This window comes from Lindgomyces ingoldianus (assembly GCF_010093535.1).
Source record: "Lindgomyces ingoldianus strain ATCC 200398 unplaced genomic scaffold BDR25scaffold_6, whole genome shotgun sequence".
NCBI lineage: Eukaryota > Fungi > Ascomycota > Dothideomycetes > Pleosporales > Lindgomycetaceae > Lindgomyces > Lindgomyces ingoldianus.
Window position 1 is genome coordinate 2035409 of NW_022985167.1, and position 18063 is coordinate 2053471.

Consider the following 18063-nt stretch of genomic DNA (forward strand, 5'->3'; position numbering starts at 1 on the left):
AATTGAACTGCGGTACTTACTCACTTTAAACGGTCAGGGACTCGGTCTTTGTTGAAAAAGTAATCAATACATGTCGTATATATGTGCTTTAAGGACAAGCTCTGCACTTCCTTAGCACTTCCCTACATCCACGCTGCAAGTTACTCTGTTCAGTCAACATCTTCACAGTACTTTTCCTCGGAACAGACTCACCCGACATTCACCCGTCGCTTGTGTGATCAAAATCACATTCTTTCACGAAGGCTTGGCCTAACTGTGAGGGGACCATCGGTTAGAAACCGATATCGCTTCACTGTGGGGCAGACGGCCCGCATCCGATATCAACCTTATCTTGGCGATCTCAGTTGAATCCCGTCTCAAGTCATGGGTCCTCGATCCTCTAGTTTGACATTTTCATCCTGTGCCTAACTGACGAACTCCTTCCATGATATTCATCTACGCAACGCCATGCGCTCCTTGGTGCGCCCTCAGAGACAGTGGAGAATAATAAGGGTAGGTAGCGCTGGATGGTGATATTGGTGACGAGTGCGGAGAATTTCAGCTGCAGTACAGAAAGCCATGCGGATTTCTTCTATGTGGAGTGTCGAATTCTTTGAGGAGGCTTCCACAGTCCTTTAGCATCCCACGAAAGTAAAGAAAACGTAGCTTTCGCTAGCACGACTTCTACGTCACTTTCCTGCACCGTCGCAGTCCCAATCTTCATGTAGGTGGGCTTAGCGGCGCGCATTTTTTCACACGTTCTATCTACGCTTTCCTTTCATCCTATGTCTAAAGTCCCGGAATTTGTCATTGAGGCCTGCTCTCCATATGTCTCCTGGCCGGGAATAGTGTCGAGTCTAAATACCGAACGACTCCCTAATCATCGCGAACGGTGGGGAACACTTAGCATTAATTTATCGACCCGAATCTTGCGTCGAAGTCATGTTAAAGTCCGAACGCTATCCCTTATTTGGAAACGGTTTTTCTTGAAAAAGAGAGGGGCGCGGGTAATATCCACGTGTTATTCGGCTCGGAAGGAGAGAGGGTTTTGGCGAGGTGAATTTGGGGCGACTCTCCAATCAAGAATCACAAGGCTGACGACGTGAGGCGGTGATTGAGGGCGTAATTGGTTCCCAGCCTTGCATTTCCCGACTTTCTCTGAAACGGACGTCGTATTCACTGCACGGTTGTCGAACGCTCACGTCATCCTCCCTGTTTGAGCAACGACTACTCGATCCATCATCCTTCTCAACGCAATGGCAGATGTAGCGGCGAATCCTACGGCATTGCAACTCTTCTTCGGCTCGCTCGAACTCCGTCGACATGCAGCTACCACGATTAAAATAATATTCCGTAACGCCATGTGCTACCATGATCCCCTTTCCCTATTCCTTCCTGTCCTCCCTCTTCACCTAAGTTTTGCGACGACATAACATGAACCTCTCAACCACAAGCGAAGTAAAGTAATGTCTAGACCTTAACTAAAGAATTGCGCAGGCGCATGTCCTTCACCAACGCATTCATCCGAAAATCGTCGCTTCAGACCCCTATACGGATCCTCCGGTCTCTACGCCGCAGCCGTCAATCTTGAAAGGCAGGTGTCACAGTTTCCGACCTCTACCGCTGTGCCGCCCGGCTGCAACCTCCGCTGCCACAAAACACACTTTACCTTTGGTATTCTGAAGGGAAAGGACGACTACTGTTTCCGCCACCATGCTTCACCCAACAGCTCAAGATATCTCCTACTGGCAGGCACACCTTGGCGATGACCGAAGATCATGGTTTGTGGGGCTTAATGCGACTTTTTTAGTCCTTGCGTACGTGGCTGTAAGCTTGAGATTTTTATCGAGATTGAAGATTGGAACGAAGATTGGGCTGGATGATTGGCTAATTTGTTGTGCGGCGGTGAGTTGCCACCATTCCATTTCTTATGAAAGCCAAAATAGCGATGCGAATCAGGGTAGGAGAGTATAGTAGCGTTAGAGGGAGATACCCCTACTCTCTCGTTCGATTTCAACTTTCAACACGATAGCAAAGAGACCACCATATAGGCGATTTCACGAAAGCTGACACGTTGTAGGTATTGGTGACCGGGCATGTGGCGTGTCTCTTCGTGACTGTGAGACTTGGTATGGGTAGACATGCAATTGTAGTCAAGGATGTAAAAGGGTTTGCACTGGTATGTTTATTTTCTTCCTTACGAAGTATTCTAAGATCCCTTCATGCTTCCGAGTACATGAATGAATACTTGGATATCGCAGGCCGCAGTCACCATAGAATGCATTAAAATACATTCCCCGAGTTTCTCGCTACCTCGCTCACAACAGAATTCCAGACTTCATTAATCGCGCAAACTTTCTACAACCTCTGTACGCCAACTATCAAGCTGTCGATACTCGCACTTTACTCTCGCATCTTTTGCCGTACGCATGGCTGGTTCACGCCAACTCTTTACCTCACCGCTATCTTCGTCTTTCTGTACACCGTGCCACAATGCTTTGCATACATATTTCAATGCGTACCAATCGAAAGCCTGTGGAAGGATCTAGGCCCGGGGGGGAAGGTGTATTGTATCAATTTCCAGGCTGGTACGGTTTCTTCCTTTTGCGTCTTCTCTCCCATCGACTTCAAATTTTTTATCCCTTACTAGGCCGTAGGAATTAGCTTACCCATTGATAGTAATCGTGACCTTTGGCATCGTCAACATCCTAACCGACTGGTGGATCCTTGCCCTCCCCGTTCCCGTTGTCATCGGCCTTCAACTGGAGCGTAGGACAAAGTGGTCCATCTGCACTCTCTTTCTGCTTGGAGGATTCGTCTGTGTCATCAGTATCATCCGGTTAATCTACGCCAGGAAAGTGGAGACCGCAGATCCAAGTTGTGAGTGCTATTGCGTCCTACTCCTCCTCTCCCAAGCCCGCTGACTGATACTGGCAATCTACCCAGGGGACTATGTTCCTATCTCCCTTATCAGCACCATAGAATGCAGTTCCGGTATCCTTGCAGCCTGCATGCCGACCTGGCGTCCCCTATTCAAATTCCTCCGGCATGGCATCGGATCATACTTTTCTAATGGCAACAATAAATCCTCTACAAACGGGTCCAACGGCGGAAACGCTGCTAACCTCGCATATGGAAACACCTCCACCGTCGGTAAAGGCTGGCGGTCTCGCAGCAGAAGCCGTTCGCGATCGCGAGGACGCAAGAGCAAAAGCGGCGTAGGTAAGGCATTGAAGATCGATCACCATGGGATGGGCACTGGAATGGGCACGGGCATGGGCATGTTTAGTGGTTCAAAGAGGAGTGACACGAGTATGTCGGGTTCATCTGCCGAGAAGATTCTAAAGGGTGGTGCGGAGATTCAGGGAATTGAGTTGGATATTAAATCCCTTTCTTCTACTATTCCTGTTATTCAACTCCACAGAAGCGCCTCGGCAACCGGACTGAGAGACGACGGTGTGCAGTATGAGGCTGGCGGTGGGTCTGATCGATGGGAAAGCCTCACGCAGCAGCAACAGAGATTAAAGAACGAAAGAGAGGACTGGAGAGATACTTCGAGCAATGCAAAGAAAGGCAGGAAAGACGGGAAAGACGGGAAGAGTTTTTACGGCGGTGTGGCGTATGGGGGAAGGGGCGTGAGTATTGGCGCAGGAGGTAGGGATCCGAGCGTTGAGCGCCCAAAGGCGGATGGGATTATGGTCACGAAGACAATTAGTTATTCGGGAAGTACACCTGGGAGTACGGGGAGGCCGTGAGCGGACCTTGTAGGGAAAGTGTTGTGGCGTTAATAAAACCTGTTAAGTTTGAATTCGAGATACCTGGATTGGCCGCTACAAAGAACTCGAAAGATAGTGGACAACTCTATTTCTATATTTCCTCTCTTATTACATTACTAGACTGAATTGAAGCCGCTCTCTTCATTCCAGCGCGTGGAAAGTGCCACAAATGCGTCAGCTGAAAGGCTGTCTAAGGTAGCAATCTAAGAATGAACGAGTTAATCCGCCATTTCAGATAACCGCTCGCCGTCGTGCACGCTTATGTTAGGGTCGATGGCGTCCACGAACTGCACAACATCCTGGGCCTTCCACATGACCTAACGAAGCAACTGGAGTGCATCCTTCAACCCTTCGCTATTGGCTCCTTGCATCGGCTACTCACTATCGGGCCGACCCCAAGCCCAGGGCCTACCCAACGATTCAGAACGCCAAGTAATTTCGTGCCAACCCCAGAGTCCAAGAGGCTTCCCCGCACTGCATGACTTGCAGATCAATCTAGGCCTGGCTGGCTAATATCGTAACTCACGGCTAGCCTGCTGGATTCGATGGAGCTGGGCTCAACACCAAGGCTTAGGCCATGCGAGTATAGGAGATGAGTGTGTGACCGGGTGGTGTGGCTTGATGCTGCGGCTTGGAGACTGCAGGTAAGATTTTCGAATCCGGAATTGGCGCATGGGAGGTAGGAATTTGCTGCTGTGGAAAAAACTTGCACAGTAGCGGGTTTCGGCTTCTGTGCATGCTGCAGGTGGGGACGATGTCCATATTATTCATCTATTCCTAGGCATTCACCTATAGGGAGGCTATTTCAGCCTCAGGAAACCATCCAAAAAGCATTTGGCCGTGATGCTGTGTTCGATGGGCAGCGTATAATGTCTTGTAGTAGTGAAGACACCATGGAAGTCGACCGCATAAAGATTTTAAGGTCCTTTCATTGTGAGCACCGGGACTATCAACGAATTGCTACCAAGTGGGTGATGGCCACATGGTGAGCCGGCGACCATCATGTCACGTTTTTTTCCCGCACCTTGGTGTTCGAGCAATCTGACATCCTCCGATCAGGGATTCAGCTGTTTACTCTACGACTATGCCTCAACTGCTGCTTTTCACGACCGAAAGCAGCCTGAACCCTCTATCTTGGCAATTCTTGAGCCATTTCGCTCTTAAGGCGTGGATTTCCTACACGATTATTGTTAATTCCATTTTAAGAGCGAAAAATATGTCGGGAGTTGATGACAGGGGCACAGACAACATACCCCGTAGAACCTCCTATTCATTCTACTGTCTGGATGGGGTTTCCTTAGATTCTTCTGTGGACTGGAACTTTACTATTCCTCCATACTCCACTGTACCCTAGAATCATGTACCTAGCCGTTTGTTGATAATTACCATTTTATACGACTTTTCTTCCAGCATATTCACCCACATGAAGGACAACACTCTCATGATTGGTAGTAGCCCCGAGCAAGTCCTTCGGAAGCTAGTCCTAGGGACCGAGAAGCAAGGTTATTCTGGCGCTCATGAGGTATGTTAGACTTGCACATAAACCTCACGGAATAGTACTAGTGAAGGATTTGAATCGAGGAGTTGTAGTTTTTTGCATATTTGGGTTCCACAGCTGCCCATATAGCTAACCTCCTGAAGCCAATGCTTTGGAGCATGTATTAGCGAAACTACCTTGACGTTACCAGCACGCAATATCAGACCTGTGTGTCGATTCTCTTTGTGGTATATCTCTCTGCTGAAACCCTAACATGATCTTGTCTCGAACTCGGCCAAGTAAGTACCTCCACCCGGATGGGATGCCTCACGACTAACACGTTCAGATTGCTGGATAGGCCGGAAAATGATGCTCTTGGCCGTTGTCAGCACTTTAACCGACCATTCCAAAGAATTCCACGGGCCTTTTGCTGACTCAAATTTTCCTTAGCATCAAAGATGCTCCGTATTACCCTGGCGCGGGTCTATCTACTCTCTATCTCGTACACTCGAAGGGAGTTTCACTGCACGCATCGCCATCCTCCACACTGGCAACATCCTCGTAACCGCCTTTGCTAGTCTCATCGCCACCGGGATCTTCCACGGCAAGGGCATCATCCGCGGTCTTTCCGGCTGACGCTGGATGTTTATCCTCCAGGGAGCCATAAGGTTCGACATGGCTACTTCATCCTCCAAAACTTCCCACAACAAAATTGGCCGACTTTAGACGAACGTGCGCTCGCAATTAACCACGTGGAACTCGATGCCATGCAAAAAAAAACAGGCGAAGGTTCCACGTAGAAGGGCTTCTAAAAAGTGACTAAACACCCTATGATGTGGATCTGCGCCTTCATGGCACACACACACATCTCGCGGCTAGCGAACTTTGAAACTTCTTCCCTACTGTCGTTGAAACTCTTGGCTTCCATGAAACGATTATTCTTGTGCTCGCCTCCCCGTCTGACCCCATCGCCGGTACTGTTGTCACCCTAGTATCCTGGAGTTCATGGAAGTTCAAGGAGAGAATCCGGCATATTCCTATGTCGAAGACGTCGCGACGATAGGAATTGTTGTGGCCTGTGCGACCATGAACCTTGCTAGCCGCTATTTTAGTATGGTGGTCTTCACGATCGGGACGTGTGGTGTGAAATATTTGATTTTCGCATCGTGTGGGAGTACCTGCGGACAGACGAAGGAGAAGAGAGCCGTTGCTATCTCCATTATTACTACGATTCTGAACGTGACCTCTATTTGGGGAGTTAAAACCCCATCTCGGCCGGCACCACATCTTCCCCGAGGGCTCCGAATGCGTTCACCGGCATTAGAGCTGATGGTATTGTTTGCTGACGAGATGTGGTAGGACTCCTTACCTTTGGTTGAAAATAGATAGTTCGGGATATGCGATTACGGTGGGGTCTCCGGCTAGGTTTTTTGATTGCGACAGCGGCGTTAGCATTGTTGGTAAAGGCTATTCAAATAAAGAGAAATATGAGATTAAGGAAGTTAGATGACTAGATTGTCTTTGATGTGTACTAGGCGTTTTAGCACACAACTTGAACTAACATTGGAGTGGAAATTTACTGATAATATGCTTGCTAGAACAAGACATACTGTTTCTAGGATGCAAGTTTCTTTCTGAAATTGCTCTCATCATGCTTCACGTTAGGTGTAGTGTATGAGGGAGGCGAGTTGGTGATGATGGGGGTTAAGGAATGTTCGGACTTCTTGCCTCCCAACTTTCTGCTTTGCCCGCAAGGTCTCAACGTGGTTGCAGTACGAAACTCTTTTGTTTCCAGAGCGATAATTAACCCTAACCCAATCGTACGTCTTTAGTTTAATCTGGGTTTCCAAAAATAGAAAATGACGAATGCCAAACAAGTCGCGTTTCAGGGACGGAGCCCCACAGTTCGTTTGGAGCTTCCACCTCAGCCCTTGGACCCTGACTCCCTGAGACCTCGACTGCTCAGCATTTATCCAACAACCATCGACCTCTTCGCAAACCCGTGCGTGTTGTAGATATTGTCTTTAATTCATCTTCCCACGTATTCAGGTAAACTCAACTCAACAAAATGCCGCCCCACAAAGGCCTCGTCCACCCAAAAGAATACGACTGGCGCGACTCTAACGTGGAACTCATAAACTCCTCCATTGACCACAAAATAAAATACCAATCCGCAACCACAGAGCCCGCATGGAACAACGGCATCATTGGTATTGAACCCGGGCTCTTCGTATGGCGGATTGAAGATTTCGAAGTCGTGCCTTGGCCGAAAGAGAAGTATGGGCAGTTTCATGAAGGGGATTCATATATCATTCTTCACACTGAGAAAGTGGAGGCAAAAAACAATAACTCATATGAAGGGGGGGAAGAGGGAGATGGCAAGGAGGGTAAGAACAAAATGATCCACGACATATTCTTCTACCTCGGTTCCCACACGACCCAAGACGAAGCTGGAGCCGCGGCCTACAAAACCGTGGAACTGGACGAATATCTGCACGGAACTGCAACTCAGTATCGCGAACTCCAGAACAATACATCCGACGACTTTCTCGCGCTCTTTCCAAAAATCAAAATCCTGCGCGGTGGTGTCGCTTCGGGCTTCACGCATGTCGCAGAAGAGGAGAACGTACATGTCGATATGCTTCTCCGCATCTTTAAACATCCGAGCCTGGCTGCCAGTCGTGACGCAATCATGGTGCACGAAGTTGAACCGACGTGGCAATCGCTGGATGAAAATGACGTCTTTGTTCTCGACCGCGGGGATAAGATTTTCGTCTGGCAGGGCCAGAATTGCGCACCGATGGAGAAACTAAAAGCCGCGCAGGTCGTCAATGATCTCACGCTGGCAAAACATGTGGAGGTTGAGGTGTTGAGCCAATCAGAGACTAGGAGCAAGGTTGTGGTAGATTATTTGGGGGGTAGGGATGTGGATGTATTTGACCAAAAGTTTGTGTGTGAGAGGCCAGCAGCAAGGAGGGAAGAAGGTAGGGGGGGAATGCAGGAGGCGAGGAAGGCGAAGAAGTTATTTAAGTTGAGTGATAAAGACGGTGAGCTATCTTTTACGGCGGTGAGTGAGGGTGAGAATGTTAACAAGGGCGATTTCGATGGAAACGATGTGTTTTTGCTAGATTCTACTCGCGCGATTTGGGTTTGGGAGGGTAAAGGTGCGAGCAGAGCGGAGAAGGCGTCGTGGTTGAAGGTCGCACAAGCTTATGTGAGACATGTGAGTGAGGATAGTTCGATGTCGATAGGGAAGGTTGTAGAGGGTAATGAGAGTCAGGCGTTCTGGGCTGCTGTGGGGGCTTGAGGGGGAGGAAGTTCGAGCTGCAAGTTACGAAATAAATCGTACATGCAATTTGCTGTATTCTACAATCAATAGAACAAACCCTCGCTTCTGGGACCTATTAAACATCAATATATGGTAGGCAAATTTACATCGCTAATCACTTCAATTCACAAGCCAAGTTATATTTCACTATATATAGTGTAACTGGCACCTTTCTACAGTAAGCTCCCTTATTTGTATACACTGTAACATATCTACAGCATCCTCGCACTTTACATGGAACGTTAACTGTGGATTGTAGTTGGCTAACCAACACTTTAAATTTAGGGAGAAAGCTAAAAGGATGCCAATTTCTGTCCTAGATTACCACTCTGTCAGGCTCCACTTTAGGTAATATGTTGCAGTAGGCATTCCATCCTTTCACCGCGACGTCTTTTGTTTTCTTGCTCCATTGGGTCTTTCACTGGTGTGCATGGCTGAACAAAGTATTAGGACAATGTATCTTTATTTTTCAGCCTCTTTTTCACTCCCGTGCTCTGCGCAAACTGTCTATACAATGCTAGGTAGATTTACGGCCCGGTTCGAGGTTTATTCATCCACAAACCTAGTATATAAGGATCAAATTCTTCCTATATTTCTCTTAAACCATACTACCTCCTGAATGCCATGCAAATATGCTTCACTCCAATACTACACCAAATGGGTTAGCTCCCGGCACACAACTCCAGCTACTCCCCACCTTATCCGACGGCCGCCTCCGGTGTCAAGCATTGAAGTTAGCACCAGGGCTCATTGAACGCCAGCAATGTCCACAGGAAGCGACCCATGAGATTGTAGATGGCCGCCCAATATTCTGTCAGAACTGTAGTGACATATTTGGCATCGATCAACCGGGCCAAAGTCAATCCTCGCCTACGACACCGGACCTAGTAGATGATGACGACAGTGAACTTCCAGCCAGGGAGGTGATTACTATACAGCTTAATTTTTCCGATATCGCGACTCGTGTTACCGAAGACAGAGTCTGCGGTATATGCATGTCGAAGAAATTGAGTATCCTGAGGCTGACGAATTGTGGTCATGAGATTTGTGAGGAATGCCTTAGGGAAAAGCTCCTCACGGAGATTGGCTCCCGTTTCGACTGCGCGTACTGCAGAATGTGGATGTTGCATATTCCGCGGAACGTGCTTTACAGCAAAAAATAGGCGGGCTGTATCTGGACGAGAAGTATTGTTGGGGATAACTGAGAGTCGGTCTTTCCAGCAATTCTAAAGAAACGTAAAGCAATATGATTGGCCGATTTTGAGGCCTGTACGGGTGAGATTTGGTGCACGTTCGTACGGCAGTGAGGAGGAGAGGCAGGCGGACGTAGAGTAACTGCTACGGCTCACGTGATCGTGCAAGTAGTACAATTCAATTGAAGCATGCCGTACTCTAGTCAAAACAGCTAAGATTATCCGCTGGTTACCTTGCCTTGTTTCTCCAGAAGCGTTAAATCCGCTCCATGAGCCCACAACTTTAACAGCGTACAATTGCCTGGCAACATAGTATCGTTCTTTACCCAGTAACCTAATCGCGCTGAGAGCAACGTCCGTGAGGCAGCAAGGTACGTGAAATGATAACCCTGCAACAGAAAATAGTCAGCGGTAGACATTTTTAAGACAACATGTTGTTGTAAGTGAAACTTGTTCACGTGACCTTACTCAGCATGAATGTGGGCCCTTCACCTCTCACCCTTTTCCTGTTTAGGACTAGCACTCTTTTAGCTACCATATATTTCCCTCTGGGCTCTCTCGAGCTCTAGAGACATTACACCACACCTCAATCTACCTAGGTTGTCTCTTAATACCTGGTTGTCTGCTCGCCTCTCTCTATATATGCCCTCCATTAGCTCCATCAGCTCCATCTAGGCTCACCTTGCGGTACACATTGTGTAGATCAAAGCACTAAGAAACAGTACATTCAAGCGTCTTTACAACCCTTTTGACCAGTTAGTGCCCTAATACCTCCTTGAACGCGACTCACAGGCTTTATGTAAAGCTTGTGGGATGTCTTCTAACGTTTCTCCTATCAATCCTACCTAGTCCCCACACAATGACAATTCTTAAACCCTTGCTATCGCCCTAAGTTCTTTCGCGTGTAAGCTGCATGTGTAGGTTGTTGTATTAGCCGGGTTGTTGCACAAAAGTTGCAATTAGACAGAAAGAGGTGTACCAGTAGTCAGCTTTGTAGTCGCGCTAAGCTGGGTCTTGATCTAGACTTTAGGTTAGCATGTAGTTTAAAAATTAGCATTAAAACTGTGCGCACTAAAACAGTAACATCTCTAAGGTGAATTTGGGTGTTTCTACTTGCGTCGGCGTTTTTATACCTATGCTTGGATAAGCCTTCTATTTGGTTGCATTTATATTTGTAGCTGCAAAGATTATCAATCTTAACCCAGGCGTTCAAGGACGATGGGTGGAGTGTAAGCTTGGCGCGGCTGGTATCATCTATCGTATTCAAAAATCGGTGCAATGCTTGGCGTCACCCTCGCCCTTTTTTTCGCGCGCGTATTTTGCTAGCAAACTGCAAATTGCCCTATGCAGCCACAAATCGCCCTATAATATTAATTAGTTAGGTAAAAAAGATAAGGCTATTTAAGTACACATAACAGGCTATACTAACAGCTTTTCTAGTGTAATAGGACCCTATGTTTCAAGCTCACAGCGTTGCTGCCGCGCTAACGCGCTAACGCGTCCTAAACCTCTAACCTATACCTCTTATCTACAAGTAAGGATTAAGTAGTTGTACTAGGCTTAATATTTAGCGCTTTCTCTTACTAGGATAGCCTATTAAAGCAATTACTAACTGTAAGGACTGCTTTAAGTAAGCTATTTATAACATAGAGAAGAATCTTAAAGCGTTTAGCACTACTTAAAAGCCTTTAACAGCAACACTTAGGCAGCCTATTAAGATAGGCGCTTAAGACGCTAACGCGCTCTATAATAAGCTAATGCAGAGTAGGTAGATGTATTAAGATAAAATTTACTACTAGTTACTTATAAAAAGAGGTGTTTATATTAGTTAACTAACTATTTTATAGTTCTTAAAGCAGAAGGGGTAGAGTAAGTATACCTTATAGCCTTTTTTAATCTATTATAATAAGTAACTCTGTAAGATGTTCTACTAAAGCCTTAGGCAGTTTACTGCTAATAACTTTTATTTATAAGTCTATTTTTAACAAGAAAACTAGCTAAAGGCACTACACATACGCGCTAGTAGGCTATAAAGCGCGATATACCTAGGAAATAAAGTAAGGGGCTACTTAGGCAATCCTACCTGCGTACACTGTTAACAGCTACCTACCCTGCACTAGTATTAAAGAGGGTTACTTTGCCTACAAGGATTTTAAAGATTAGATCTAAAACGCGCTCCTACTAACTCTCTAGACAACATACAGCTTTAAACTAATAGTTGTAATTATAAATAACGTCTCTATCTATTAGAATCCTAAGGTTGTTAAGATAATTAAATAAAATAGTTATATTATACACTTTTTACTGCTATACTTGCCTAACTTTAACTTAATTAAGCTTACATTTAAAGTACTTAAGGCGTAAATCTAGTAGAATTATAGGTATATTTAGGCGTGTTTTTTAAACTTTAGCAACTTTCTGCAGGCGTGTATTTAGAAGAGTAAATGTAATAGGTTTGCTAGGAAACATTTTAAGTACTCTATAAGCAAATTATATATAGAAAAGGCTTAATTAGTAGAGGCTAGGCGCAAGATAGCAAGGTAGAGAGGGTAGATAAGAAAAGGCAGGCTGTAGAGGGTAATAGTTTAATATAATTTTACATAAAAGCTTGCTAACTTTTCTTTGCTTGTCTATTACTAACTATAACAATCTACCTTAATTACTACCTGTTAGCCCTGCTAGAGCCACTGCAGCCTAGTAGTATTGCTTATAGCAGCAGATATCCTTTTATAAGTGTTAAACAACCCTATTTTTAAGCTTAAAAAGTTTACTAATAGCAAGTTTATAAAGCTTACTACTTATAGCTAACATCTCTTTTAAATTCTTAATAGTCTACTTTTACTTGCTTACTACCTTTACTATGTAAAGGTAGTCCTTTTAGTTATCTTCTAGCTGCTATTTAACTAGCTACTTAAAAAACTCCTTTATAGTACTGCAAAAGTTGCTACTATTAGTAATAGAGCTTAAACTAATAGTAATAGGCCTTAAAGCAGCAGCACTAGCTAGGGTAAGAGGCCTCTAAGAAACTAGCTGCAGGTAAGGCAAGTACTACACAGCAATAGCAGAGTAGCTACTAGCTAACACAGCAGCAGGGTACATAAAAGGCAGAACAACTTGCAGAAACTAGGCGCTAAAAACACTTATATTTTACTAAGATCTAATCTGTTTACAGTAAGCAAGCTTTATTTACTACTGCTTATATTGCTAATTTTTATCTTACTGTGCTTAAATCTTATTTTTTTTTTACTACTTACGCCTTTAATTTTTCTTACTACTATTAGAGTTGCTTAAGTTATTATAACGCCTATGTTTTTTTACTCTTACCTTTTCTTTGTTCTTAGCAACTTTAAGCTAGTTGCTAGTTAAACCTTACTAGTGCTTAACTAAGCTAATTAGAGGCTAGCTTATATAAACTCTATTTTTACTATTAAGGCAGGTAAGCGCTTATAACTTAGAGTTAACTAGTTAGATCTTAAAGTGCTTACTGCTTAAGTAGATATAATACTAATAAGTAAAGTTATTATAGTTCTTAGTGTAGTACTTTTATATGTAGTAGATCTAGCTTTCTAACTTAGCTTATAATTTAAACTGCTTTTAGCGCTAAGCAGCTTTTATCTTATTTATTAATTGCCTCTTGCGTTTAGAGGTAAACTAACTAGAAGTTACCACCTCTAGCTAGTTAAAGGACAGATTATTAAATGCCTAGCTACACAGAAAAGCTTTTTTAAGTAGCTTACACTTTACTTAAACTTTTACTTTAAGCTCTACTTACTTATTTAGCAACTCTCTTTTAACAGTAATCTAATAGTTTATTGCTTTAAAAAGTTAGCAGCCCTTAGTTAAGCTAAAATTATTAAGGTTAATAGTAATAAACTTAGTGCTTTTTTTACTAGTAAGCTTAAACTCTACTGTGCAGCTTACTATCTTATAGGTCCTACTCTTTACTATTAAAGTAGAATTTTTAATTATCTTTTTAACTATCTCCTTTATTTAAAACATAAAGAAAACCCCCTAAGTCTCTACCTTTAGTAGCTGCAATACTACCCTCTTGCTGTTTACATACAGCTTATATAATATATCTAGTTGCTAAAGGTATTTAGTTAGTAGTAATAACGCCCTAGCCTAAGCCTTAGGGCTACTTGTTAGAAGATGTATTAGTGAAAATATTGCTCTAGGCGCAATTAGTGGTAACAATAGTAGGTTCTGCAACTCTCCTAGAGCAGTACTAACAGGCGCAGAGCTCCCCTAGGTACCCGCTAAGGGACCTACTTTAGGTGGTGCTTAAAAGCTTACTACCTTACGCGTTTTTAGTTAACTAGTCTTCTTTTAAGCCTTTAATGTAGCCTTTAAGGCTATTGTTAAGGCCTTCTTTGCAGCTGTTTAAATTAGTTGTTGTTAAGCCTTTTTAGTAGCTCTAGTTGCCCTCTAAGGCCTCTCGCTAGCCATGCTATAACACTAGAAAAGTTGTTAGTATAGCCTATTACGCGTAGTTAAATATCTTTATTTTTTTAACTAACTTTAACTAAGGACCTAGAGCAATTTAGTGGCTGCACAACGCGTTTTGCAGTTTACTAGCAAAATACGCGCGCGAAAAAAAGGCAAGGGTGACGCCAAGCATTGCACCGATTTTTGAATACGATAGATAGAGCTTACTAAAGTGGCGAGCCAAAAGCAAGGTACACTCAACAGCTTTAGCGTCAACATTATCAGCCATCAACAAATCAATCAGCCTATCGCCTAAAACCACGTGGGCATCTACCCTGCATCGAGGACTTAGCTGGGGGCTTGGCTGAACCGCTCAGCTATTTAGAAAAATCTTCCCCGCATAGCGACGCTCAGACCCGTCGGAAAGTCTCGCAGTCTGCCGCCATGGCTAGATTATAAGACTACCCCCAACCCCTCTGATTTTGTTATACTGCGTTGTATAATCACGTTACATTAGTAGCTATTTTATTAGCCTCTTGCGGCGCATCATCCAGGTCAAACGTGCCTAGTGCAGCTAATATACGTGGCGAGGAAGTGGAGCGTCTAGAACATTCAGTTGGCGCAGAAGCAAGTAGAAGATCCTTTTGCAACATCTCACGATGCATACGCCAGCGCAGGGTGGACCAGCGGTTTATGCCGATGATCCTGAAGAGCACTCTTTTTCTTCTCTCAATCTACCTAACACGGTTTTATCAGCTAGCCTTAGATTCTTCAAGAGCACTTTCTCTAGCGTCTCTCTTCTGAGACTGACTAGCTAAAATGCCATCCCTGTACGAACACATTGCCTGTGTTCTCTGCTGACCATAGAGTATGCCCGGCGTAGGTGCCCCCGCAGCCTTTAATGTCCATACTATTAACCTTGAGCCTACGTGGTTTCACATCTGACCCAAAGCCGTGCTTATCTCCAAATTAATGGATTCCGTCGCCGTCAGCCTCTATATGACGAAATTTGAGATGGTACAATTATATAATCAGCAATAACTCTGCTTAGAATCTTATTGTCTATAATTTTAAACTTGTTATTATTGTGCCTAAGTACCTTAACAAGTTTAAGGACATATTATTTTGTAAAGCCTCTAACTTCCTATTTGTAAAGTTCCTTAAACTAATACTTGTTATAGGAAGCGGTTCTACAAGACTGCTAATTAGAGTAATAAGTTACTTGATTAAGAAGTTAAAGCTGTATTTGCCATACAGACAACGCCTAAACAGTCTTCTGTGGCAAGCTGGGATGCCTCTGCCGCTCCCTTGATGTTAACTTAGAGACACAACAAGACACTTTAAACCCCTAGACCTCTAGTATCTGCACTTCATCTAGAGGCCCCAAGTCCAGATTCTTGCGTTTCTTCTTCTGGCAGGCGGCATACTTAGCCGAAGTGGCTTTTGCCTCTACAAAAGCAGCGTCAATTTTTCCAAGCCATTCGCAAGCTTTGATGATATCTGCGCCTTTTTACAAAGCCCTTGGTCTAGAATTTGCCTTTCAGAATATCAGCAGGTTCAACCAACGGGTTAAGCGAACTTGAGCGGCTTCCGGCCGAGAGAGACAGAACCCGAAGTCCTTTCTGAAGCGTTGACCACGTCGGATATATTGGAAGTAGTCTAGGCAGGATGTGAAGATGCCTGGAATACCGTCAATCGAGAGAGGCTGGGTGAGTTATTGTAATAGTGGTAGTGTACGGAGTACGGATCCGTATGTTGTGGGGGTTAAATAGGGGGTGCTGCACAGCCCTTTCACAAGCCAGCGTACGGATGTAGACGATGATTAGTGTTTACAGAGGAGAAGCGCCGAGTCGATTCGAAGCGCTAAAATCAGATAAGACACCAGCTCAGTTAAGCCCTCCTCGCAGGGTTGATGCCCCCGTGGTTTTGTGTGACGGGCCGATTGATTCGTTGATAGGCGATGATGTAAATGCTAAATCTGCGAGGACGCCTTTATTTAGCCTACGCTCACCACTTAGTTGAGCCTTCGCGGTTTGTACTAGCTAATTATCAACCCCAGCAGCACCAGGTTCACACTCGCACTCGCCCTCATCGTCCTCACACGCCTAGGTCAAGCTCGATAATCTGCGCAGCCTACGAACTCTAAATTAACCTACTTGATGCTAATATTATTTACATGGGCATTCGGCTTTAAGAAAAATGGCAAGCTCATCTTGGAATAGTTATAGAGACATCTTCGCAAGCGGAAAAGTCAAAATGATACTTGGAAATGTTTTCTTGAGTGCGCTGAGTTTTAATACTATTTTTTAAACTAAATGCTAACATAGGCTCCAGATCAATCCCCCCCATCCCCGTGTAACTACAATGGCCACTACGCATTTTCCTCCTTCCCTCCGGTTACCACTTTTGTACCACGACCTAGCCTACGCGACAAGATACATGAGCAGCTCACACGCGAAAGGACTCAGGATGATGGACAGGGTCCAAGAATTGTTGTTGTGTGGGGGCTAGGTGGGGCCGGCAAGTCGCAGCTTGTCCGAAGCTATCTTCAGCAACACAAACACGAATACAGCGCAAGCTTCTGGATTGAAGCATGTCGGAAAGAAACTATTGAGCGTGCCTTCCGGGAAATCTACCACTTACTGTTCAAAGTAACTACGGACGGGGACCTGAAGAGTGAAGATGCAGTGTTGGCAGTTAAAAACTGGTTCATTGAGCGAGAAGGCAGGTGGCTATTTGTTTTCGATGGCGCAGATGGCATCGATAGTATGGATGCAAATGAAGAGGCAGATGATTTCGTCGATATTCGGCACTTTATCCCAGATAAACCATCCATTGATGTCATCCTTACCACCCGAAGCTCAAGTGCCGAAGGACTGACGGCACTAGAAATGGTGAAGGTAGCCGAAATGAAACCAAGGGAGGCGGCGAAACTGTTCAAAAACTGCTCAAAGATAGATGATAAAGGCGGTAATGAGGCTGCGGTTAAAGAAATCGTGGAGGAACTTGGCTACTTCGCGCTCGCAGTCAGCCTATCTGGGACATACGTATGTAATACTCCACGGCTGAAGCTGCATCTGGGAAAATACCTCGATGAATACCAAACGCGACGAAAAGAGATACTTGCTCGGAAGCCTAACTCGCTCGTCCACCAGTACGGAGAGAGTGTTCTTACCACATGGGAGACAACGTTTGATGCAGTCACCCAGAAGTGTATTCAGACATCAAAACTTCTGACCCTACTAGGGTTTATTAACTTTGACGACATATTCATTGACCTCTTTGTACCTACGAGCCAAGGCAATGGCTACGAGCAGAATGGAGAGAATGGAGCAGTGGTTGCATGGTATGACAGAATATTTGAAGGAGCGAAACCCGACGTGCATACCATAGAAAATAACTTTGAGATCCTGCAGTCGTATGGCCTTCTTCAGTGGAAATCGGACCAGAGCTACACTATGCACAAGCTCGTACACGCTTGGGCGCTTGACAGACTTCTTATAGACGACCAGCGCAGCTTCGTGCTTCCGTCATTGCGCCTCTTGTTCAACGCAATATCAAAAGCCGGCCACAAGCCTGAAGCGCGGCAGCGACTTGTGCCACACATTATGGCTAATTTTAAGGCGGTTTCCAAGGCAAATCTAGAAGACTCAGATAGAGAAGTTGCTGTTAGACTCTTTAGTACAAGTGGCAACTTCCTGTACAATGCGGGGCATTGGGTAAAGGCGTATAGCATACAAGATTTCGTGTACTCTGAGACGCTTAAAATGTGGGGCGACAGCAATCAACAAACTATCTCAGCAATGAGCAACCTTGCCAGCACGCTGGGCGATCAAGGCAAGCTGGAGGAAGCAGCAGCGATGAGGAAGGAAGTGCTAGAGAAGA

At 44.9% G+C, this 18063-nt stretch overlaps 6 protein-coding genes across 6 annotated transcripts; 5 read left to right on the forward strand and 1 right to left on the reverse strand.

The window, feature by feature from the left end:
* Window positions 1–20: 20 nt before the first annotated feature.
* On the reverse strand, window positions 21–727 carry BDR25DRAFT_351521 (uncharacterized protein; the record flags this gene model as incomplete). Its single annotated transcript, XM_033694867.1, has 6 exons — window positions 21–122; window positions 159–187; window positions 229–253; window positions 280–355; window positions 414–571; window positions 659–727. The coding sequence occupies 6 exons, from the start codon at window positions 725–727 to the stop codon at window positions 21–23; spliced, it is 459 nt and encodes a 152-aa protein (XP_033551878.1).
* Window positions 728–1692: 965 nt separating this feature from the next.
* BDR25DRAFT_384564 (uncharacterized protein) lies at window positions 1693–3068 on the forward strand (the record flags this gene model as incomplete). Its single annotated transcript, XM_033697881.1, has 4 exons — window positions 1693–1888; window positions 2307–2567; window positions 2659–2859; window positions 2926–3068. Coding segments are annotated over 4 exons (801 nt in total), but the record flags the coding sequence as incomplete, so codon positions are not given.
* A 4157-nt stretch (window positions 3069–7225) lies between these two features.
* BDR25DRAFT_280679 (gelsolin repeat-containing protein) lies at window positions 7226–8539 on the forward strand (the record flags this gene model as incomplete). Its single annotated transcript, XM_033687833.1, has 2 exons — window positions 7226–7561; window positions 7616–8539. Exons 1-2 carry the CDS (start codon window positions 7301–7303, stop codon window positions 8537–8539), a joined length of 1185 nt encoding a protein of 394 aa, XP_033551880.1. The 5' UTR covers window positions 7226–7300.
* A 653-nt stretch (window positions 8540–9192) lies between these two features.
* Window positions 9193–9723, forward strand: BDR25DRAFT_311408 (uncharacterized protein; the record flags this gene model as incomplete). Its single annotated transcript, XM_033691236.1, has 1 exon — window positions 9193–9723. The coding sequence occupies one exon, from the start codon at window positions 9193–9195 to the stop codon at window positions 9721–9723; it is 531 nt and encodes a 176-aa protein (XP_033551881.1).
* Window positions 9724–14837: 5114 nt separating this feature from the next.
* Window positions 14838–16301, forward strand: BDR25DRAFT_351525 (uncharacterized protein; the record flags this gene model as incomplete). Its single annotated transcript, XM_033694868.1, has 9 exons — window positions 14838–14969; window positions 15046–15061; window positions 15131–15195; window positions 15451–15491; window positions 15557–15702; window positions 15753–15835; window positions 15879–15935; window positions 15994–16143; window positions 16221–16301. 9 exons carry the CDS (start codon window positions 14838–14840, stop codon window positions 16299–16301), a joined length of 771 nt encoding a protein of 256 aa, XP_033551882.1.
* Window positions 16302–16377: 76 nt separating this feature from the next.
* Window positions 16378–18050, forward strand: BDR25DRAFT_351526 (uncharacterized protein; the record flags this gene model as incomplete). The annotated part of the gene is made up of 2 exons (XM_033694869.1): window positions 16378–16459; window positions 16513–18050. Coding segments are annotated over 2 exons (1620 nt in total), but the record flags the coding sequence as incomplete, so codon positions are not given.
* Between the last annotated feature and the right edge of the window lie 13 nt (window positions 18051–18063).